Genomic DNA, 23,398 nt, shown 5'->3' with positions numbered 1-23,398 from the left:
TAAAACACCGCATGAGTTCTGGCATGTTGCTGCCATGTTGGACATACACACCCAGACGTTGTTACAGTGTTACATTGAACTGTCTCTGTTTTCCCGCTCCAGGAGTCATCGGAGGATGTCTCTGGGGGTCTCCCCTTCCTGGCAGACCTGGCGTTGGGTCTGTCTGTACTGGCCTGCTCCATGCTCCGCATCCTCTACAACGGACCTGAAGTAACCCGAGAGGAGGACGCCTGCCATGACCTGCTCTGCTCCAAGCTGCTCCAAAGGTGACTCAGCATAAATGGAGAATGATACAGAGCACACCCTATAGATAGCACAAATGCACTGCAATGTAGAAGCACAGTGGTATACAGCTATAACCAATGTAATAAGAATAAATTAGTAAAATAACATGTGTGACACAGCAGAGACTATCTGCTTTGTGTTTCCTTCAGGTGCCAATGGCAGGTGGAGGCTAATGGTGCCCTCTCTCCAGCCCTCACCCCCAGCCCATCACCCTTACCCCTCACCATCGAGGAGGACCAGGAGTTCACCTACCCCTCTGATGTCCTCATCCCTCCCCCGGGCCTCATGCCCGGGGCCTACTTTGACCTGCCCCGTATCCGCCTGCCTCCAGGAATCATGGGCCGGCTACGAGAGGTGTCCGGCAGGGGGCGACCACAGTTCCGTCCCAGCATCAAGTGAGAAGGGGTGACGATATATACGGCAGGCTTGCACAACTGCCATCCTAATTCTATTTTAACCAGTCATTACTGTCTATCCTTTTCTCCCCCTTTCTCTCTGACTTGCCCGTGTCAGGGAAGTGATCAGGCCAGACGTTATGGAGGAGGTCATAGTGTCGTGTGTGATAAAGCACCTGACGCTGGTGGATGCTCTCCAGTCACTCGTCAACTTCCAGTACCGTGAGGAGCACGCTGAGGAGTACGACCTGCTCTGTAAGATCATGGCCGAGACTTTCAAGAAGATCAACGCCATGGAGCGCCAGCTGCAGGTACACAAGTGGCACAATTCAGCTTTTCCCTCTCCAAGTGTTTGTATGTGTGTATAACTTTGTCTCCCCCCCCCAGAGTGTAGCAGAGCTGGAGCAGAAGTGGCAGAACGAGGTGGAGGAAGCTCAGCAGGGAAAGCTGGAGAACAATGCTCCATTCTTCCATGACTACCACTTCTTTGAGGTACACATCTCTCTACCTCTAATTCTCCACAGATTCTCTTAAAATTGTTCACTGTTCAGCTCACATAATTTGTTTTTGTTTCCGCAGAACAAAATGAAGGAACTAGAATTGCTGTGTTCACTAAAAGAGGTCCCACTGGACTGCAGTGATTTGGAAAACGTTGTCCTCACACTGAGGTAAGAGAAGAGCGACGTGACAATACAGATGTTGACTGATGAGGTAACATCTACACTGCTTTCGAAGACTCCATGTTGTCTTCTGGTTTGTGATCATCTGAATTTGTCCACAGGGAGAAGTTCTTCCAGGAGGTGAACTCTGTCCACCTAAAAGGTGCTGTGCCGCTGGCCAAAACCAAAGCCCTGGTGAAGAGCCTGATGAACCGCACAGAGCTGCTGCTCCACGTCACCATCGCTCCTCACTGCAGGAGCCTGAACACCACGCCTGCTGGCACACCAGGTACAACTCAGCTTCCACCTTCCTACATTACACCTCCCCAGCCTACTGCACCTCCCCAATCTGCACCTCCCCAGCCTACTGCACCTCCCCAACCTGCACCTCCCCAGCCTACTGCACCTCCCCAACCTACTGCACCTCCCCAACCTGTATCTCCCCAACCTGTACCTCCCCAGCCTACTGCACCTCCCCAACCTGCACCTCCCCAACCTGCACCTCCCCAGCCTACTGCACCTCCCCAACCTACTGCACCTCCCCAGCCTACTGCACCTCCCCAACCTACTGCACCTCCCCAACCTGTACCTCCCCAACCTGTACCTCCCCAGCCTACTGCACCTCCCCAACCTGCACCTCCCCAGCCTACTGCACTTCCCCAACCTGTACCTCCCCAGCCTACTGCACCACCCCAACCTGCACCTCCCCAGCCTACTGCACCTCCCCAACCTGCACCTCCCCAGCCTACTGCACCTCCTCAACCTACTGCACCTCCCCAGCCTACTACTCTTCCCTAGCTTACAACTGCTCCTCTATAGCCCTGCCTGATTTACTTTGACTGCCTGCATGTAGTATGATGAAATAGAGGTAACCGGTACTGGCTTTTTGTTGTTGCAGCCTGTAAGTCTGTGTCAGACACTAAGACGGTGGTCCCCGGGGTGAAGCAGCCAGTCTTCCTGCGCAGCATGTCTGCACCCTCCGACCTGGAAATGATCGCCAACCAGGACCTGGAGTTCACACACAGCAGCCAAAGGTTCTCTGTACACTGAACTGTTTTTGATGACACCAAGAAAGTGGATTACAAGCGTAACTACACTAAGTTGATGATGAATGGAGAGAGTACTCACCCCTCCACTTTGTTGTCCTCCCCTACTGTAGGAGGCGACACCACCCTACCAGTCACCGCAGCAGCTCCTTCACACTGCTGCAGTCTCTAGCCATGGAGGACTGCCGGGACAAGCCAACGTACAGTGTGCTGCTGGGACAGCTCTTTGCCTTCATTGGGACCACGCCCGACCAGTCAGTAAGTCCAGCCCTCCGTCACAAAGTCACTGCACATACACACTGAAATTGTTTTTGGTGCCAAATGATTAGAGAAGATCAGTCTACTCATATTTTACCCTAATTCTTCCTCCTCCAGGTGTCCAGCAGCAGTTTCCTGTCTGCGGCTCAGACACGGTGGAGGCGGGGCAGCACGAGGAAGCAGGCCTTGGTTCACATGAGGGAGCTGCTCACCGCCGCAGTCAGGGTGGGCGGGGTCACTCACCTGGTGGGCCCTGTTACAATGGTGCTGCAAGGAGGGCCCAGGTAAGGGATGGACACAGACACACTCACACACAAACCTACCATCAATTAACATTCTGAAAGAAAATGCAGTTTTGTAAATGTATGTGTATCTGTGTGTGTCCTCTGCAGGATCGAGGAGCTGACCTGTGGGGGAATGGTGGAGCAAGTTCAGGAGGCCTTTGGGGAGTCCATGACGTCTGTAGTGTCACTATGTGCCCGCTACCCCATCGCTTGTGCTAACAGTATTGGCATGCTCTGCACCATCCCCTATACGAGGCAAGAAAATGATTCTCCATCTTCCTCATGCTACTCTTGGAAAACTGCTTTGTAACTGCTTTTGTAACAAACAACTTAACTCATTCTCCTGGCACCCAAAAATGCCTGACTTCCAATAATTGCCCTCCTCCAAACCCCAACCCGTCTGGTCCTGTGTTCCTGTAGGAGTGAGGAGCAGTGCCTGGTACGCAGTGGTCTGGTCCATCTGATGGACCGCCTGTGCAGCCTGAGTGGCCAGAGGGACTGCAGCTCCAATGAGAAGCAAACCAAGAAGCAGAAGGTGGCCACCATGGCCTGGGCTGCCTTCCAGGTTCTGGCCAACCGCTGCATTGAGTGGGAGAAGGTGGAAGGTATGCAATCTAGTTTTTTGAGGGTGGGGACTTATCAGCTTGTGAAACAGGTAGCTCACTCCAAGAAATTAAGAGAACTTCAGCACTCAAGCAGAACATGTAAGAACATTTCAGTTTCCAATATCTTGATATTGCACTGTGCCTTTAGCTAAAGAAGAAGGTTTGAAAGACTGTCTTAATGTCTTCAGGGTCTTCTATCAAAGTGAGGAGAAGATGCAGAAGAATAGTTGGAGGTAAAAGTTAGGCAAGCTTGGCAAAAGTTGAATTAGGCCACTAATTCAGAAACCAGAGGAAAGATGGGTGGATTTTAAATAGTTTATGTTCAGAAACATAAGTATGACTTCATCTTTGAATACAGATAATCAGACTTTAAGATGCAACCTCACATCAGGTTTTTTTTTACAGTAATCATCAGTGTGTGGTGATTCTAGCTACTACAGAAATCCCTCTACCCCTTTCTAAAGGTGGTTCAACAGATGCGGTGCACTCGGGTCTGGCCCGGCAGGTATCCAGCCTGCTGACCAACCACCTGGCCAGAGCCACAGAGTGCTGTGGGAACCAGGCAGCAGGGAACGACGCACTGCAGGATGTCCTCAGCCTGCTCAACGACCTGTCTAGGTAAACACCACCAGACAACTGGACAACGCCTTAAACAAACTCCTATCAACATGAGGGCTCAATGTTATTTTGTGTTCTGTGTTTTAGAAATGACTGTTAGGTTGTCGTCTTCTAATTATTCCTGACTGTCTGTTGCTTCTCCAGGAGCCACATAGGGAAGGCCATCCTGAGCCAGCCAGCCTGTGTGTCCAAGCTCCTGTCCCTGCTGCTGGACCAGCGGCCGTCTCCCAAGCTGGTGCTGATCATCCTGCAGCTGTGCCGTGCTGCCCTGCCCCTGATGAGTGTGGAGGATTGTGGCAACGTGGCGCTGCCCGCTTGGAGCTACTCCATCAACACCCTGGATGCTGAGCAGCAGGACGCCGCTGACCCCGCCTCGCGCATTGCTGCCCTGCTGCTGGCCAAGCTGGCTGACTACGTAGTACCAGGTAGGAGCCTTTGGTCTCGACATGTGGGTCAGGAGATCTCTGATCTCAGTTAGTGATCTTTCTAACACCATGTCCCTCACCAGGCTGCCAGACCCTGCTGTCCCCCAGCTCCTCAGAGCCAGACACCAGCCTGAGCCGCTCCAGCCCCAAGGGAACCCTAAAGTCTGATAAGGATGCTGGGGAGGAGAGCGAGGCTGTGGATGGCAAACTGTCCATCTTTATCCACAAGAGGGAGGACCAGTCCTCTCATGAGGTGCTTCAGCCATTGCTCAGGTAAGACTCATCATAATACCTCCTGACACCTTTTGTGTGCCTAACCATCCATAAAGTTTCTCTGACACCTTCTTTCTGGTGGCCTGCAGCAGTTCAGAGGGCCGGCCATTCCGCCTTGGAACTGGAGCAAACATGGAGAAAGTGGTGAAGATGGACAGAGACATGACCAAGGTCTGGCCGGTTTAATGTGGCTTCATATGTCATTTGGCTGTCACTAAGTGAAAGAAAAATGTGAACTTGTGAAGGCATGTTCATTAATCATACCATTATTCCTGGCTGATCTGCCTCTTCACCCCACCAGAGTGGTAGCTGTGAGGTAATCACAGAGGAGGCTGCAGCCGCCCTGAGGAAGGCCAATAAGTGGGCCCAGTCTGGGCTGATAGTGAGCGTGGGCCCGCCTGTGGAGGCTCTGGCCCAGGAGGCCGCTGGAGGAGTCACCACGGGGGACAAGAAGAAGACCGCTCAGACTGCTGTGTGTCGGGACAGGAACTCTGAACTGGCCAGGTCAGTTTGACTCGAGCTGTGCAAACGTTAGATTATGCATTTTTCATAACAGTAATACTAGTGGATTAGAAACTATCATAACACTGTTCCACTAGTAATACTAGTAGAACATAAGAAAACTGTCACATAACTGCTTTCCTCTGAAGGGCTTCATTTATTATTACCTCACTAGATATTACAGGTGCAAGTACAATATTTCATTACAATGTTTTTATTTCGAGGAGCATCCAACCCTGTTATCAGACCTTGACTGTAATGTCATCTTCACTGAAGACTATGATAATATCCACTTAGGATAATGTTTGTATTTATGTTATGATAGGTTGACTGCTGATGATTAACTACTAATGGCAATTAACTCTTTCTCAATGGGAATTTTTACAGAAATCAAAGAATCTTTGCTTGCATGCTTTTTCATTTGAACAGGGAGAACTACCAACAAGGGGCAGCGCCTGGGGTGCTGTGACACCTGTATTCTATCAAAATGTTTAGCACTTAGAATGGTGCACCTCAATATTAGGAAGGTGTTCCTAATGTTTGTATACTCAGTGGAGGTACAAATCATAAGTCAAATCAGTTACTGGCAGCAAAAGAATACGACCCTTGACTTCGGCGATGTCATTTACAAAATGGCCTCCAAAACTCTAGTCAGCAAACTGGATGTAGTCTATCACAGTGCCATCCGTTTTGTCACCAAAGCCCCATATACTACCCACCACTGCGACCTGTATGCTCTCGTTGGCTGGCCCTCACTAGATATTCGTCGTCAAACCCACTGGCTCCAGGTCATCTATACGTCTTTTCTAGGTAAAGCTCCGCCTTATCTCAGCTCACTGGTCACCATAGCAACACCCACCCGTAGCACGCGCTCCTGCAGGTATATTTCACTGGTCACCCCCAAAGCCAACACTTCCTTTGGCCACCTTTCCTTCCAGTTCTCTGCTGCCAATGACTGAAACGAATTGCAAAAATCACTGAAGCTGGAGACATATCTCCCTCACTAACTTTAAGCACCAGCTGTCAGAGCAGCTTACCGATCACTGTACCTGTACACAGCCAATCTGTAAATAGCCCACCCAACTACCTCATCCCCATATTGTTATTTATCCTCTTGCTCTTTTGCACCCCAGTATCTCTACTTGCACATCATCATCTGCACATCTATCACTCCAGTGTTAATGCTAAATTGTCATTATTTCACCTCTATGGCCTATTTATTGCCTTACCTCCCTACTCTTCTACATTTGCACACACTGTACGTAGATTTTTCTATTGTGTTATTGACTATGTTTGTTCATGTGTAACTCTGTGTTGTTGTTTTTGTCGCACTGCTTTGCTTTATCTTGGCCAGGTTGCAGTTGTAAACGATAACTTGTTCTCAACTGGCCTACCTGGTTACATAAAGGTGAAATAAAAAATTCCAACGGAATGGAAGAAAAAGTTAAGGGAAAGAAAATAGAAACTGTTTGTAGGCATATTAAATCTCAGATGTTTAACGAGAGAAAATTAGTAAAGATGTATCATTTTGATACTCCCATCCCTTAGAAACAGGTTTTTGGTTTGATTTATAAAACATCATTAGACTCCACTATCTGAATGTTTCAATTGAAGATATTGTACACATTTTTGGCTAATAACAAGATGTTACTGTCACGGATCCCTCTGGAACTTTCATTGCGCACACCTGGCCCTTATTTCCGCTGATTGTATTTGTATATATGTGTCCTTTGTTCACCATGGTGCTGTCGATTATTGTTACAATGTCCATTGGTGCGTGTGAGGACCTGTGCTGTGTTTTGGGCTTTCGTGACCGTGTGGATTGTGCAGATGATTACGGGTCTTGTCCCGTGTGTTACTCATTGTGTTATTTATTCGAGGTACTCCTCACTCTTTTATTTGGATTTCAACCCTGTGTTTTTGTATAGTGTTTGTTTGCTCTTTGTCCCCGTGCCTTTACACGGCTTGCCGTAATGTGGGCTAAATAAAAAACCCTATTACGCATTCCTGCGTCTGTCTCCCGATCGTGACAGTTACAAATATGGGGCATTGAAGATTTTTATTTGTGCCTTTTTTGTGGTGTAGAAGTAGAGGAATTTGTTACCCATCTTCTGATATTGACCCATAGTTGCTAACTTTTGGGCAACAGTACAAGAGTGGTTCCTCCCTGTTTTTGATCTCTCCACAAACAGTTCTATTGGGTGACTTAAGGGACAGATGCAACACGATATACAATCTCTTGATTCAGCTGGGGAAGTTTTTCATTTCTAAAACTCAGAAAACAAATATGTTAGTAATTGGATTCTTTAAAAAGAACTGTCGAACACTATTATACACTAGAAGGATTGATTGCAAAAGAAAGTGGGAGGTCGTCGAGGGATGGGCCTGATTTGATTTCCTAGACAAAGGGAAGGTGCTCCTGGATCGCCAGTCGTATGATAATTGTAGTTGTTGGTTCTTTTGTTTGTTTAGTTGTATTTATTGTGGTATTTTTTGTATGTAATTCATGTTTATGTTCTTTGTAGTTTGTTAGGGTCATTGGTTGTTTGTACGCTTCTGTGTGTCCACCGCACCGAGGTAGTGGGCTGAAAATGGTGAGGTGTTCTGGGGGACAATGAACCTTTAGCTCCCACTTCCCTATTGTGGGATGAACCTTTAGCTCCCACTTCCCTATTGTGGGATGAACCTTTAGCTCCCACTTCCCTATTGTGGGATGAACCTTTAGCTCCCACTTCCCTATTGTGGGATGAACCTTTAGCTCCCACTTCCCTATTGTGGGATGCGTATTTGTAACAGCTGTCAATGGTATTGCATGCCTATGATAAAATCTTTTTTTTAAAGATAAGGAAAAAAAGCCTAGGAATGAAATAACCACCCCAAAAATGTCAAAGTATTTTTTATAATAAAGAAACCTTTTAATAATGAAAAATTATTTACTCCCCAAAATGTGTCAAGGTAATAAATAAATAAAAACACGGGAGAGTGGTTCTGAGCGGTCTCCTCTTTCTCCCTCCACTGTTCAGGTCCGACCCAATCAGGCCCTTTATCAGTGGCCATGTGGCCAACAGTATGGCTGCTGAGGTTATCGCCTTGCTGCACAGCCTGCTCACAGCACCTGAATCCAACACCGCCCAGATCTGGACCAGCACTGCAGAGAAGGTAAAGCACCATCAGAATGCATAGGTTTTTGAGGCAGCTGCAGCCATTTTAAGATCTACTTGCAATGCTAGATCCATGTAATTCTAAGAATATACTGTATATGAAGGTCATAGTGATAACGCATGGATTTAACGCTGCTGATGATTGTGCCAGGTGCTGTCCAGAGCGCTGATGTTCATCCCACAGCTGGGGAAGTATGCTGAGAGCATCCTGGAGAACGGTAGCAGCAGCAGCAGGAAGCTGGCTAAACTCCAGGCCATCGGCAGGCAGGCTGTGGCAGCACTCTGCGCCCTCGGAGGCTTCAAGGAGACCATCAAGATCGGCTCAGAGGTCCAGGTGGGTTAGGAGATGAGCAGAAGTTGATAGATCCATTAGAAGACTTAGCAATACAAATTGTACCTGTCTCTGAAATTCACATGCTGTCTGCCAACAACACTATACCAGGCCAATAGTGCTGTGGGCAGAAAGATCTATAGTAGTGAATGGTCTATCAGTGAATGTTTCTCTTCATGGTCCCTCTGCTTCCTCAGGTGGTGGGTAAAGGAGTGCTGGACAGCGTGGGCCTGGTCATGTCCATCAATGAGCAGGAGGGCCTCGCCACAGTAAAGTTCCCTTCTTGTGAGTACAGGAAGGCCTGCAAGGCCTCCGACATCCTGACGGTGCCCATCTCCCGCCTCTGCACTCCCCGCTCTGAGGTAAGGACAGGGAGGGTTAGAGAAGTCACACATGCAACTAACACATGTAACTAACACGTGTAACTAACACGTGTAACTAACACGTGTAACTAACACATGTAACTAACACATGTAACTAACACATGTAACTAACACATGTAACTAACACGTGTAGTTAACACGTGTAACTAACACGTGTAACTAACACGTGTAACTAACACGTGTAACTAACACGTGTAACTAACACATGTAGTTAACACGTGTAACTAACACGTGTAACTAACTAACACGTGTAACTAACACGTGTAACTAACACGTGTAACTAACACATGTAACTAACACATGTAACTAACACGTGCAACTAACACGTGTAACTAACACGTGTAACTAACACGTGTAACTAACACATGTAAATCGACTGGAAATGATGCAAGTGCACATAAGGCTTTAATGTATGATGGCAGTAGACTAATTTAATGTTCTCTTCTCATCAATGTCCCTCTCCCCCTCTCTCTCCCAGGCGCTGCCCCTCTACAAGCTGTCTATCACAGAGAAGGTGGTGCAGGCGGTACAGTCCATGCTACTGCCACAGGAGGGTAGTCTGTCCATCCACACCTCCCTCCCCTGTTCAGGAGATGGCTCTAGTCCTGTCATGGCCGCTGTCCGCCTGCTGGCTGAAATCAGGACCAGGTAAATCACTAATGAGGACATTACCTCGGTCAAGATGTTTTGCTGCTCCGCCAAGTGTGTCTATGCACCTGTATGTCATAAATTTGTTTTGCTTAGTTAGTATGGAGGTTTAAATGTGTCTGTTGTGTTTGGCTCCCAGGGCATGTCTGGTGATGGCCCAGCTCCTGGAGGACAGCTCGTTCTGTGAAGAGTTCATTCAGCAGTGTCCTGCTGCTGTGGAGGTGCTTAACCTAGTGGCCCAGGAGTGCAGTCCTGGTGAGTGACCACCCACTCTCACCCAGTAGCATAGTGCTCAATGATGACACAACTTCTACAATGCAGCATGACTGTACTTTTACCGGCCGTATTTTCTCTATGAGCGTAGCATTGATTCTGCTGTGTTGTGCAGGGGAGCGTCTGGGCATGGTCGAGGCACAGTGTGAGCGAGTGAGGATGCTGTACCGAGACTGCGCTCGCCCGCCACCTCCTCCCCTCCAGACAGACAGGTGCCAGGTGGGTGTCGCTGTAGCCTCTACTCATTGATCTACTGATCGAATAACTGACATAAAACCATACTATGATTTTTTGAGGGATGAAGGGATTCAGTTTGTAGTTTGTGGGGCCTTGTAACACTCTCTGCTCCACTCTATATCTCTCCCTAGCCCAAGGAGATTACATGGAGTCCAACCAGGGTGTTCCCTCCAGTGCGTGCCTGCATGTTCTCATCCCGCCTTACCTCCGTCACCTTCCTGGCCGACCCCAGCGCTGGAGGAGGCCTGCCCAGGGGAACCTTCATCTATGCCACCTCACCTGTACCTGTTCAGGTGGGCACCCCTACACTTACTGGATGTCTTGGGAATGGCACATGCTAGGTTTTATATTGATGATAATTCAGTTTTGCATGCTTATGAAGCAGGCTGACTCATTTGGAATCTTTAAATTCCTCTCCCTCTTTTTCCTGTAGGCTCCTTCCTTTTACTGGGAAATAGAGATTGTTTCCTATGGAGACTCGGAAGATGACAGCGGCCCTATTGTGTCTTTTGGCTTTGCCACAGAGGCGGAGAAGAGAGACGGAGCATGGACCAACCCTGTTGGCACCTGCCTCTTTCACAAGTATGTGTTCATATGGATTTTACATATGTAATCTCTGTGAGGTTTCCCACTGCCCTGTCTGAGACTGAGTGCTGACTTTTCTTTCCTGTCTTTTTCATCCTCCCCCTCTGTCTCTGTGTTTCTTCCTTTCAGTAATGGTAGGGCTGTGCACTATAATGGCTCCAGTCTGCTGCAGTGGAAGAGTGTGAGGCTGGACGTAGCCCTACTTCCTGGTGAGATGGGAAACAATCCTCTCATCTAGTTTCATAATATCATCTACCTCCTATTTTTCCATCATTCATTTGACTTTTTTTGCTTATGGAACCAATGTGTATTGCATATTTCAAAAATTTTGGTGAAACATCTGATTTTGAACTGTATCTTGGATGGTGACCATTCTCTTCCTGCTTACAGGGGATGTGGCGGGCATTGGCTGGGAGCGCTCTGAGGGCACCCCTCCACCCCCTGGCCAGGTCTCTAAAGGGCGGGTCTACTTCACCTACTGTGGCCACCGCCTCAGCCCCTTCCTGGAGGATGTAGCAGGGGGCATGTGGCCTCTGGTGCACATTCAGAAGAAGGTGGGTAAAACAAGATAACAAGTTAAACAAGATAACGCCTAATTGATGCAGCTTGTATGTCATCATGGTGTGTTTTGCATTTTGTTTAGAACACAAAGATTCGTGCCAACTTTGGTTGCCGGGCGTTTGCGTATGCAGAGGGCCAAGCACACCGCAATGCTGCTGACCTCTGTGTTGACCTGGCAGAGGAAATCAGTGCCAACTTCGAGGCCCTCCCCTTCGCCATGGCATCTGACAGCGACAATGATGCGGGTGCTAGTGTGGCATCTGACTCTGGATCCCACGGACCTCCCTGTCGGATCGCCGCGGTAGCAGTTGCCCAGCAACGTATGTTCCTTTCACTTTCCCCTTGCACCAAATGCATCTGTTTCAGTTACCTTCCGGTCACGTAACCTAAAATGTGTTGTTTTACTTCAAGGCCCAGTGCAGTCAAAAAGGTGATTTTCCTGTGTTTAAATATATTACCACACTGAGGTTAAATAATACTGTGAAATTGTGTAAATTATGGTGATCCTTTTAGTGTAAGAGCTGTTTGAAAAGACCGTCTGGAATGTCTGCCTGTTTTGGTGGGAGGGAGTATTGGCCTTCCTAGTGACATCATTAAGCGGTAAATGAGTTAATAGACCAACAAGAAAGAGTTTCAATCCGCTCTGCCAATAACAGCAACTTTTCACTTTTCTCCTCCCCACTCCCAGACAGTCCTAGCAAAATTATTCCTTGAGAAATGTTTTACCATTTTTAATTGAAAACAATCACAGTAAGGTACTTAAATGGTCCCCAGAAATGATTTGATATTGAAAACAGCTGCATTGGACCTTTTAACCTGGTGTGATTTCAGTCCTCGGTTGCGTTTGCTGTTTGGTCAACCCCACCTCGCCACCGCAGTCCTAACCCTCACCCTCACTGTCTGGTCTGTGTATATGTCTCCCAGTTGGTAGCGTTGGTAAGAACCGTCTTTGTTGTTTGTCCTCCCCTGTCGGAACAGAGTACAACAGTGACTCGTCGTGCCTCTACAAGGTAGAGCTGAGCTACGAGAACCTGGTCACCTCAGGGCCTGAAGCACACCCCCCGCCTATCGCTGACGACGAGAGTGATGACGAGGATGATGACGATATTCCCAGGGTGAGTTGAAAATCTTTCTGGTGCTTATGGTTCTGAGAAGAGCCTTCAGATAACACATGAACTTTTTGGTATCCTGGTTTTTCACTGTTGGCATGAATGTACTGTTTCACCCACCCAGGAGGACCACTATGCCCTGCTGGTGAAGGCCTGGGAGACCAAGGTGTTCCCCACCATCCGTCGTCGCTTCCGCAATGAGGCAGAGAGGAAGTCCGGTCTGGACCAGATCAAGGGAGCACTGCAGCTGGGTGAGGATTTATGTTCAGTCTCTCGTTTCTGCTCCTCTGCTCTTTGAGCAGCTTGGGACACTCACTCGCTGAAAACCATGTGGTAAGAGGTGGTCAACCCTGTGGCTCTGTTTAAAGAGCAGCTCCCTATTGACTCCAGTTTGACTTTTTTGAAGGGATGGTTTTTGACGTTTGTTCTTTGTGCTGTTTTTATTGCTTGAAATGTTGTGCAGGCATGGTTGACATAGCCCGGCAGACAGTGGAGTTCCTGTATGAAGAGAACGGTGGCATCCCCCGGGACCTCTACCTCCCCACCATCGAGGACATCAAGGATGAGGCCAACAAGTTCACCATCGATAAAGTCCGCAAAGGTACCCTGCACTTGCACCCACCACCATGCCAGAGACCTTGGTTATCGGACCGTTATTGTTTTCATCACCTTTGACCCTCACTGTAAATACATTAGTGAACACAGGAGTTTTCCTGATAGCTGGTTTAACAATTACTGAAGCACTATTTTCTTTTAAGAATTTTTTGTAATGATCATTATCATTATGAACACATAGGCTGTAGTTACCCGGCTTTGCTCTTACTTATACAGTATGCTTCCTCGTCTCAGGTTTGACCGTAGTCATCCGCTGTCCAGACAGCAACAACACCAACAGCACCACAGGCGGAACAGCCCTGCCCAAGTTTGCCATCCGAGGAATGTTGAAAACCTTCGGCCTGCACGGAGTGGTTCTGGACGTGGACTCAGTGAGTGTGGAACACTTCACTTCAGTTGTCATAGAAACAAAGCTAAAATAAGTTAAGCTTTGTCTCTTGTTACTTACTGTGTGTGTCTGTGTTTTCAGGTGAATGAGCTGGTACAGGTAGAGACGTACCTGCGCAGTGAGGGGGTGCTGGTGAGGTACTGGTATCCCATTGAGATGTTGGAGCGTCCCCCTGTTGGATCCCGCCGTACTGCTGCCAATGGTCTTGTTAATCTCGACAGCAGTAACATCCAGATCCATAGGTAACTAACACACACACGCTGAAATAACACACTGCTATGAACTGTAAATCATCCCCCGTGGCCTGCTGTGTTTCAGGGAGCTTCTGCGCTGTGAGAGTGCCCTTGCTCGGCTTTACTGCCGCATGGCGCTACTCAACATCTTTGCCCCCAAGAGCCCCCACACCTTCACCCGCCTCCTCCACATCCCAGCCATTAGAGACATCACTCTGGAACACCTGCAGCTGCTGTCCAATCAGCTGCTGGCTCCGCCTCTGCCTGGTGAGCGGACCCTCTCTGGATGACATGATGATCCATGGAAAATAATGGGTTAAATAGAATGAAGTTAGAAAATGGACTAGACTGAAATAACACATGGATTTTTAGGTGTACAATTGACTGACTGGAGTGATTTGGAGTCTGCTTTTCACCTAGCCTCTAAGAATCCGAGTGTAGACTGGACAAGCATCCACTGTCGTCTCTAACATTTAGATTCCAAAATTCCAAACAGTCCCTTTACAAGTCAGAATGTTGAATATATTCATCTGTTGTCCACTGATTTTGTCCTGCTGCCGGTGGAAAGTTATGACAAAATATCCACAGGAAATATTATTAAACCGACTTCAAAACGCAGGTCTCTGTCACGGTTTGTTTGCTCATCACCTAAGGCATGCGACATTCTGGCTTGTAAGAAATCTTTCAAAATGTTTGCAGCGCTTTATTTCAGACAGTGTTACCAGAGCTGGTATCACAGACTGATTTGTTAGGCAACCTTTCCATGATCGTTGTGCTGAGTGTTCTCTGTTTGTCCTGCAGATGGCACCATCAGCTCCAGCTCCATCCTGGTGGCACAGTCTCTACTCCACAATCTGCAGGGCCAGAGCTGTTCTCCCACAGAACTGTTTTACCAGGGAAACGCACAGCCCATCCGGGAGTGGCTCACCGTGGCCATCACCCGCGCCCTGCACCAGGGGGAGGAGAGTCTGCTGGAGCTCACCAAGCAGATCTGTTGCTTCCTACAGGTCTGCACAGGGTTAACTAATGACCCGAATCTGTCTGAATGTATATTTCCCCAGGGACGGAGATCTTTTGTTTTAATATGGTTCATCTTTATTTCCCTTGTTCCATTATGTAGAATGCACCAGAGCAGTTCACTTCAGAGGACTTCCCGGTATCAGAGTCAAAGGTCAGCATGGATGTCAACTTCCCAGGTGCTGCCTTCGTGATCGTCTCCTGCAAAGAGAGCCAACTAGGCTGCCGCAAAGAGTGAGCTAATTTAACATACTTTTTTGTTTCCAATTGCCTTTATCTAAGTTTAACCCATGACCCTTGACCATCCTAGATGTCTTACAGTGCCCCCATTTTCTGCCTCTCTCGCGTTTCCTCTCTTCCCCACTAGCTCCTCCCTGTACAAAGCCCCATGGGCGCGGGTTATGGTTTATGGCCTTGGTCACAAGGTGCGCCGGAACGGCCAGCTCAACCTGATGGAGGCGGTGTGCTACCCTCTGGATGCTTCACCCTCCAACACAGGCCTCACCCCCCCTCCCACTACCAACCAGTTCCCCACTGTCATCATCCCCACCGACAAAGTGCACATCAAACTGGGTGAGTGCTTGATTTCCCCCAGTCCTGGCTTACAGTAATAACTCTTTTCAGCATATGTATGTTAATTATGTTTCTCTCTGTTTCAAATGATTAACATGTATTTATAATAGCTTGGTTTGTTTCACTGTCTCTCTCAGGGGTGTCGCCCCCTCCTGGCGCGGTGCTGGTGCTGCACTCCCTGCCACTGGAGTTCCCCCTGGCTATGGCGTTTGCTGAGCAGCTGCTGACGTGGAAGCTAGGGGAGAATAATGAGCACTCTGAGGAGGAGCTGGACACTGTGCCCTCGTCTGTGCTGCTGCAGGTGGTGGAGCTGCTGGGTAGGTGCTACACTTCCATAAAATCTTTGAAATGTCTGCATCCATGGCGATCCATGAGGTGTCCAACGTCTACATCTTTTCCATAACCTTCAGTCACTCGTTGTATGTGACTAATATTGCATCCTGTTTTGTGCTGACAACAAGTTGTTCACTATTTTCTAAGAGTTTCTGTTCCCTCTCTCTTCCTGTCTGTGACGTTCTAGGTGGGCTGTTATGGACCACAGATCTGGCCCCCTGCATCAAGGAACTCTCCTTCCACCTGCTGGCTGAGCTCTTCCGTAAGATCCACCACCTGGAGCAGCGGAAAAGCCCTGCAGGCCTGTCCAGCTCCATCGCTCTGTTGCTTAACCCCTGCCTGGCTGTGCTCATGGCCCTGCAGACAGAGCTCCGCAAGCTGTATGACCGGGAGACCCAGGGCTGGGTGGCTGCAGGGGCCGGAGCAGGGTGCTCCTCCTCTGGTGGCGGTGGCCTGGCCCTGGGGACTGAGCAGAGCAGATTCTCCACCTACTTCCACGCCCTGATGGAGGTGTGCCTGGCTGTAGCTGAGGTCACCGTCCCCCTCAACATGGGGTGCTCAGGAGTGGGAGCCCTGTCCTCCACCAGTGCCCCTAATCTCAGCGACTCCTCTTCATCCTCCTCCTCCTCCCCAGGCCAGACCCCCCAGAGCCCCAGCCTGCTCTCCAAGCGTAAGAAGGTGAAGATGAAGAGGGAGCGTGCGGCTGCAGCAGTGGCCGCGGTGGCCTCAGGGAAGAGGGGTTCTGCTGGAGGGGCTCGTCTGTCAGAGAGCGACAGCGCCCTGCTAAACATGGCCGGTAGTAAACCTGAGGACATGCTGTGGTTCCACCGTGGCCTCACGCTGCTCATGATCCTCCGTCACCTGGCCAACAAGGATCCCCAGGGGCTGAGTGTGACAAGTGATGCTGTGACGGATGCCTGCCAGGCCCTGGTGGGACCTACCGCTCACAGCCGTCTGCTGGTGCTCTCTGGCATCCCCACCCACCTGGAGGAGGCTGTGGTGCGCAGCGCCATCCGCAGAGCCTGCCATGCCCACGGGGGGCTCTTCAAGGACGAGATCTTCATCCCCCTGCAGGAGGAAGAACCTAAGAAGCCAAAGGCAGGAGCCGGGGTGTCCACCCCCCTGGACAGCAAAGCTGCCCCCGAGCCTGGGCGCCCCTTCCCCAGTAACGAGAGCCCAGACAGCTCCAGCAGCGTGACTCCAGCCATGAGTGTCTCGGCCTCGGCCTCCACCAGCCAGACCTCCATCTGCAGCTCCTCTCAGGGGGGCGTGTCCCGCACCGCCAGTGAGCTCTCTGTGGACCAGGAGCTGCTGGCTGCCCCACCTCTCACCCCTGTGGCTGCAGCCTCGACTGTCCCCTCCCCACAGCAAGCGCCCCTGGATCCCCACACGGTGTCCAGCCAGGAGAGCCTGGATATCTCCCTGTGCAGCACGGGGAGCCTGGGCAGTCTTGGCAGCCTGGGGGAACCTCTGGACAACGCAGAAACAGCCTCTGTGTCAGACGGGGGCTCCATGTACACCGTCACTTCTCTGGACAGCAACTCCATCTTGGCCCGGCCCATCAAGGGCTATGCTGTCATAGAGGTGGGTCACAAGTGCATTTTACAAAGAACTTGATATATTGAAATTGTTGATTTATAATTTGTTTTTGCTTTGATGGAGACAGACTTGCATGTCCTTCATCTGTTTTGCACATCCTGAATGTAGGTTCGCGCCCGAGCCAAAGTGGAAAAGATCCGCGCTAGCCTCTTCAACAGCAGCGACTTGATTGGCTTATCCAGCCTGGACGGTGAGGAGGAGCTGATGGAGCTGACCAATGAGGAAATCCTCACAGCCTCCAGCGTCAACCAAAGCCTGTTTGACACACAGGGTAGCTCCGCCCTTGAGGACTACTTCCTGAACAAGTCTCTCAGAGGTAAGTAGTTTATGGCTCAATCATCTGTACTCTATCAATACAGGTAGAAGTCCTACATCCGGAGGGGTCTTAATCTTTTCTCCTATGTTCCCAGGGGACAAGTTGGTTCCAAGTGCACGAGACGTGCTGATGGACATCTTCAAGAGTTGTGTCCACTCAGAGCAGATGCTCAGCCTCACACCAGCCAAGCCTGTCAAAGTGTCAGACATCTACTTGAGCAAGGAGCAGATCACCTCCCAGACAACTGGAAACCTCCTCCACGTCTTCTTCACTAATGTACGGCCGCCCAAGAAGGTGCTGGAGGACCAACTGACGCAGGTTGGTACACCCCCTCACCATGAGTGCTTGAACACAACAAAATAGATATATGCTTAATTGACCCTGCCTCATCCACATCATTTTACACACACACACACTCATCTATATGCATCTGCAACCATGTTTGTCTGAGCAGTGTTATATGTTCCACAGATTCTGCGTAAATATGGCACCCCCAAGCCCAACAAGAACAAATACAGCAAGGCAGGTAAGGAACAGCACGCAGGCAAGGTGGTGAGCACCAAGAGACCCATCACCAAACCACCCAGCAAGGAGAAGTCTGTGCTCAACAGCGTCAGGTGAGTTTTAGCCCTCACCACACACACAATGCCACCCTGAACACCATTTTCCTAAATAGTTTCCACCCCCACCTGTAATTATGGAAGGTAGTGGGTTTCAAAATTACACTCCCCCTAAGAGCCTTCTCTTAATGCTTCCCACGCTCAAATGTGTTACTTAAATAGCGAGTCTTTCGAATTAATTTCTCATGTTAAGAAACAAAAAAATAGCAATAAAAACTGCTCTCTGTGGATTCTTTATCCACTTACAGAAGAAAAATGGAGAGTGATTAATTGTTGCTTATTATGCTTAATCGTCAAATCAAGACTCGTTCAGTATGCTGTTATGTCATCCATGACATTCGTCAGTACTCATTTGGACAGACATTTTCCATTGGCCCCTGTTCCTGACCTTTTTCCATGTCTCTATCAGGACTGCACTGAGTGAGAAAAAGACTGTACTGAAGCCCCCTGAGAAATCCAGGCCTGATGAGAAGGACACAGAGAAATCTCCTGCCAAGAAGCCTGAAGGTACTGACCACTCTGTACCCTCTCATGTTACCCATCTGTCTAGCCAATATCTCTCTGGAGCTGGGTAACAGTTTCCTCTAGTTAGAATGTAGATGACGAGATGGAAACAGAGCATAAAGTCCATGCATCTGTGTCTGACTGTTAATGTATTTATACATGAATTGTCTCCTCCCTCACCCCTCTCTCACGTAGTCCCAGAGGAGAAGTACCTGACTCTGGAGGGCTTCCATAAGTTTGCTGTGGACCGGGCCAAGCAGGACATCCGTAGCCTGTGGAGGGCCATTCTGGCCTGCGGTTACGACCTTCACTTTGAAAGGTGAGCCTGGCGACCCGCCCCCCTCCAGTCCCTGCAGTCAGCCTTCACATTCCGAGCAGAGTGTGGAACGGAACACACATGACTGGAGCAGGTCGTAAACATTTAGAGCAGGGAACACAATGTGATTGTTACGTCAACACACATCACACATTTACACATGATGTACTCTAAGAAATGTCACGTTTAATCATCTGACTCAAACACTATACTGCAATGTACAGTTCATGTAATCTCTGTAATTAGAGAAAGCCAGCTGGTGCCAGATTAAGCCATATTATACACAGATGTAGGATCTTGATTTGAGCCAGTTTTCAACAGGAAATGTGGATTATAATTAATCGACATTTTTGTAAGAGTTGATACATTTTTCGTTAGGGCAAATCAAGTCTGACATTTTTAAAGTGGGAATTACAAACTTTAGAAGCCTTTTAAACATCAACTATACTACACGTTTGGATTTCCTGCTGTGCAGAAAAATTCTCAGCAACAATAGTGATCAAATTAAGATCCTACATCTGTATTAAGAGGATCTGTTCATATGTAGTGGTTAACCATTCTGTTGTATTCCCTCTCCTCTGGTGTTCCAGATGTACCTGTATAGACACGCGGCATGCCCAGAAGGCCTGTAGGAGGTGGAGTCTGGAGATGGACGTAGCGTTGGTTCAGTACATCAACAGGCTGTGTGGTCACCTGGCCATCACACCTGCCAGGCTGCACCCCCATGAGGCCTACCTGGAGCCCAGTGACGTCGCTGACCCACGCGTGGCCTGTCTTCTCAGTATGTGACCTACTCACTGACATACCACGTCATTAGTTTACATACACAGTCTATTTTTACACGTGTTTGTGTGGTGTTGGACATCAGTAATCATGAGTGTAAGCGCGTGTTAGTGAGTGAGTGGGTGGGAATGTGTATTTGCGTATATGTGTTGCTGTGTTCACATTTCCCCTGTGTGTGTGTAGATGTGCCTGTGGAGAGCCTGCGTCTGCGCTTTGCTCTACTGCAGTCTCTCAACAACACCCTGGAGAGTTTCTTCCTGCCCCTGGTGGAGCTGAGACAAACACACACCTACCAGAACAGCATTGCAGCACTGCTCTCTGGGGCCAAAGGTGACACACACACACACACACACACACACACACACACACACACACACACACACACAAATAACATATCAGAACTGCTCTGTCAGGTCAATGGCACACAGCAACAGTGTGCTGTATGTATCATTAAGGAGTGGTGTTGTGTCAGGGAATCGACTGGTTGTTAAATCGTTTGAGCTGTAGGTGGGGCATATGAACAGTATTAAAACAGTCTTGCTGACCTACTCATTCTACCTCCACCCTATCTCTATGCAGGCCTGGTGTTCTATGATAACAAAGTGATAGTGATGAACCAGGTGTTGAACGCCACAGTACAGCGGACTGCAGACCACGCTGCCCCCGAGATCACACTGGACCCTCTAGAGATTGTTGGAGGTGAGCTCACAGGACAAGCCCAGAGCCCTGTTTTACGTTCATTCATGTTATGCCCTCAACGTTGAGTGTTGATGGTGTGTGTTCCTCCAGGAGAGATCCGTTCCTCAGAGAACACCTACTTCTGCCAGGCGGCACGCCAGCTAGCCTGTGTGCCCTCGTCCCAGCTGTGTGTGAAGCTGGCCAGCGGAGGAGACCCCACCTATGCCTTCAACATCCGCTTCACTGGAGAGGAGGTCCACGGCACCAGTTAGTATCAACCTTCTTCTCCTACCTTTGTCCTATAGGAATAAACTCTGTTTGATAAGACTGAAACACTGTCTAAGTTGACCCCTGACCTCTGTGACTCCCCCAGGCGGCTCCTTTCGTCACTTCCTGTGGCAGGTGTGTAAGGAACTCCAGAGCTCCGCCCTCTCCCTGCTGCTCCCCTGCCCCAGTGCAGCAGCCAACCGCAACAAGGTACAGTGACCCCCCCCATCTGCCTTCACCGCAACAAGGTACAGTGACCCGCCCATTTGCCTTCCCTGGTTGCAGCACCATTTTAACACCAGGAACAATGAGAACGTCTCAATAGTTTGTGTACATATGTTTTAATCCTACTCTCCACAGTATAAGCAGTAAGGCCCGAGGAGGTGTGGTATATGACCAATATACCACAGCTAAGAGCTGGTCTTAGGCACGACGGAATTGACACTGCCCTTAGCCGTGGTATATTGGTCATATATCACATACCCCTGAGGTGCCTTATTGCTGTTATAAACTGGTTACCAATGTAATTAGAGCAGTTAAAATAAATGTTTTGTCATACCCATGGTATACGGTCTGATATACCCTGGCTGTCAGCCAATCAGCATTCAGGGCTCGAACCACCCAATTTATAATTGGAGTGTAAACCGTGTCTGGATTGCAAACCAGCTGGGGAGTACATGGCCAGTGATCACTGTATTACTGATAGGCTAGAAGAGTCTCTAACTTGATTGTGGTGCTTCTGTGCTGTTTTGTTCCAAAGGGGAAGTATATTCTGACGCCCTGTCCGATCAGCTATGCGGAGGAGCAGCTGCTGCAGTTCTTTGGCCAGCTGTTGGGCATCGCCATCCGGGCAGATGTGCCCCTGCCCCTGGACCTGCTGGGCTCCTTCTGGAAGAGCCTGGTGGGCGTGCCTCTGGACCCAGAGCAGGACCTGCAGGAGGCCGACCTGCTCACATACAACTACGTCAAGAAGTTTGAGGGTGTAAGAGAGTCATTTAGACATGCATATCAGTCATGTTTCTGGAGAAGTTGCGGTGATATTGAAAATGAAAGGAGGAACTGACTTACTCCCTGAAAGTTTTGAAAGCTCTGACCAGAAACGAACCCATCAAAAAAACTGGTGACGCTGTATGCAGATTTTCCATGGTTCGGCCAATAGCTAGCTTATTGACCAGTCCCTTTCTACTGTAAACTCCATACAGTCACTACTGACTTCTGCTTTCTACAGTTCAAACCCAGACTGTAGTTTTGCCATACCACTTCTCACCCTTGTTCCCAAGAACAGTGTTCCATTGACCTCTACCTGACCCTTTCCCTCTGCAACCCAGGTGAGTGACGAGGACGATCTGGAGGCCCTGTGTGCAGAGATCTCGACCCAGCACCACTCAGGAGAGAGTCCTGACTCCCCCAGCCGGCCCTGCTGCACCTTCACCTACATCACTATGACTGGAGAGGAGGTGGACCTGTGCCAGGGGGGGCACAACCTTGGTGTCAGGTACAGTGACATTCTGCCTCTATGGCCCAGGGACTTGTTTAGTTCATATGGGTCTCTGTTGATGTTCTCTATGCGATTTCCTTTAGCCGTCAGTTTTTCTCTCCAAATAATTTTGCCCTTTCAGTATAGTAATTTCTGACTTTCACAGAATGTGCTATCTCTGTTTAACCCCTCTATCCCTCTACACTGTCTGTCCTGTGTGTGTGTGTTTGTAGCTGGCAGAATAAGGATGTGTATGCGCGAGCAGTGCGGGGCCTACGCCTGCGGGAGCTACAGAATGTGGAGTGTATGACAGCGGTGCGTGCGGGGCTGGGCTCCATCATCCCGCTGCAGCTCCTCACCATGCTCAGCCCCCTGGAGGTGGAGCTACGAACCTGTGGCCTGCCCTACATCAACCTGGAGTTCCTCAAGGTAGCTAACCTAACGTAGCAGGCGTAAAAACGCCTTAGCGGAGTCCCCACATCCGCTTTTCAGGGGAAACGGAAGTTAGGTTGAAAATACTGTATCCCTGAAAACTGAAAACATCCACTTTCTTCCAACCCCGCAGAGAGTGCGAGGTAGCTAATACATATACGCCACCTCACACCTACTGTACAAATCCCCTTCTGAAACCCTAGGACTCTCACACCTACTGTACACATCCCCTTCTGAAACCCTAGGACTCTCACACCTACTGTACACATCCCCTTCTGAAACCCTAGGACTCTCACACCTACTGTACACATCCCCTTCTGAAACCCTAGGACACTCACACCTACTGTACACATCCCCTTCTGAAACCCTAGGACACTCACACCTACTGTACACATCCCCTTCTGAAACCCTAGGACTCTCACACCTACTGTACACATCCCCTTCTGAAACCCTAGGACACTCACACCTACTATACACATCCCCTTCTGAAACCCTAGGACTCTCACACCTACTGTACACATCCCCTTCTGAAACCCTAGGACTCTCACACCTACTGTACACATCCCCTTCTGAAACCCTAGGACTCTCACACCTACTGTACACATCCCCT

The 23,398-nt window shown here is 49.2% G+C and overlaps 1 protein-coding gene across 4 annotated transcripts in view; it reads left to right on the top strand.

The window, feature by feature from the left end:
• The window catches only part of LOC115200145 (probable E3 ubiquitin-protein ligase HECTD4), a 72,905-nt gene that overhangs the window by 45,628 nt on the left and 3,879 nt on the right, over positions 1–23,398 (top strand). For 2 of the 4 annotated variants that reach the window (XM_029762927.1, XM_029762926.1), the window contains exons 23-74: positions 103–266; positions 435–680; positions 799–991; positions 1,068–1,172; positions 1,260–1,348; positions 1,462–1,628; positions 2,238–2,373; positions 2,499–2,643; positions 2,761–2,927; positions 3,036–3,182; positions 3,348–3,532; positions 3,721–3,765; positions 3,997–4,150; positions 4,295–4,575; positions 4,659–4,848; positions 4,938–5,019; positions 5,150–5,352; positions 8,373–8,508; positions 8,662–8,844; positions 9,039–9,203; positions 9,703–9,872; positions 10,012–10,127; positions 10,261–10,364; positions 10,514–10,675; positions 10,816–10,964; positions 11,097–11,176; positions 11,358–11,521; positions 11,611–11,848; positions 12,507–12,643; positions 12,762–12,888; positions 13,101–13,238; positions 13,487–13,623; positions 13,722–13,882; positions 13,959–14,140; positions 14,675–14,880; positions 14,994–15,124; positions 15,258–15,463; positions 15,601–15,780; positions 15,984–17,380; positions 17,504–17,711; positions 17,806–18,029; positions 18,183–18,328; positions 18,741–18,838; positions 19,031–19,154; positions 19,742–19,932; positions 20,118–20,264; positions 20,514–20,633; positions 20,724–20,879; positions 20,986–21,089; positions 21,640–21,861; positions 22,208–22,374; positions 22,590–22,785. In XM_029762927.1, coding sequence (XP_029618787.1) covers positions 103–266; positions 435–680; positions 799–991; positions 1,068–1,172; positions 1,260–1,348; positions 1,462–1,628; positions 2,238–2,373; positions 2,499–2,643; positions 2,761–2,927; positions 3,036–3,182; positions 3,348–3,532; positions 3,721–3,765; positions 3,997–4,150; positions 4,295–4,575; positions 4,659–4,848; positions 4,938–5,019; positions 5,150–5,352; positions 8,373–8,508; positions 8,662–8,844; positions 9,039–9,203; positions 9,703–9,872; positions 10,012–10,127; positions 10,261–10,364; positions 10,514–10,675; positions 10,816–10,964; positions 11,097–11,176; positions 11,358–11,521; positions 11,611–11,848; positions 12,507–12,643; positions 12,762–12,888; positions 13,101–13,238; positions 13,487–13,623; positions 13,722–13,882; positions 13,959–14,140; positions 14,675–14,880; positions 14,994–15,124; positions 15,258–15,463; positions 15,601–15,780; positions 15,984–17,380; positions 17,504–17,711; positions 17,806–18,029; positions 18,183–18,328; positions 18,741–18,838; positions 19,031–19,154; positions 19,742–19,932; positions 20,118–20,264; positions 20,514–20,633; positions 20,724–20,879; positions 20,986–21,089; positions 21,640–21,861; positions 22,208–22,374; positions 22,590–22,785 — 9,471 coding nt within the window. The remainder of the gene's footprint in view (positions 1–102; positions 267–434; positions 681–798; positions 992–1,067; positions 1,173–1,259; positions 1,349–1,461; positions 1,629–2,237; positions 2,374–2,498; positions 2,644–2,760; positions 2,928–3,035; positions 3,183–3,347; positions 3,533–3,720; positions 3,766–3,996; positions 4,151–4,294; positions 4,576–4,658; positions 4,849–4,937; positions 5,020–5,149; positions 5,353–8,372; positions 8,509–8,661; positions 8,845–9,038; positions 9,204–9,702; positions 9,873–10,011; positions 10,128–10,260; positions 10,365–10,513; positions 10,676–10,815; positions 10,965–11,096; positions 11,177–11,357; positions 11,522–11,610; positions 11,849–12,506; positions 12,644–12,761; positions 12,889–13,100; positions 13,239–13,486; positions 13,624–13,721; positions 13,883–13,958; positions 14,141–14,674; positions 14,881–14,993; positions 15,125–15,257; positions 15,464–15,600; positions 15,781–15,983; positions 17,381–17,503; positions 17,712–17,805; positions 18,030–18,182; positions 18,329–18,740; positions 18,839–19,030; positions 19,155–19,741; positions 19,933–20,117; positions 20,265–20,513; positions 20,634–20,723; positions 20,880–20,985; positions 21,090–21,639; positions 21,862–22,207; positions 22,375–22,589; positions 22,786–23,398) is intronic. The other 2 variants (XM_029762929.1, XM_029762928.1) reach the window with 1 other exon arrangement.

Source organism: Salmo trutta, chromosome 9 (assembly GCF_901001165.1).
Source record: "Salmo trutta chromosome 9, fSalTru1.1, whole genome shotgun sequence".
In the NCBI taxonomy this organism is placed as follows: Eukaryota; Metazoa; Chordata; class Actinopteri; order Salmoniformes; family Salmonidae; genus Salmo; species Salmo trutta.
The sequence above is the reverse complement of the archived record's forward strand: the minus strand, read 5'-3'. Positions and strand labels throughout refer to the sequence as shown.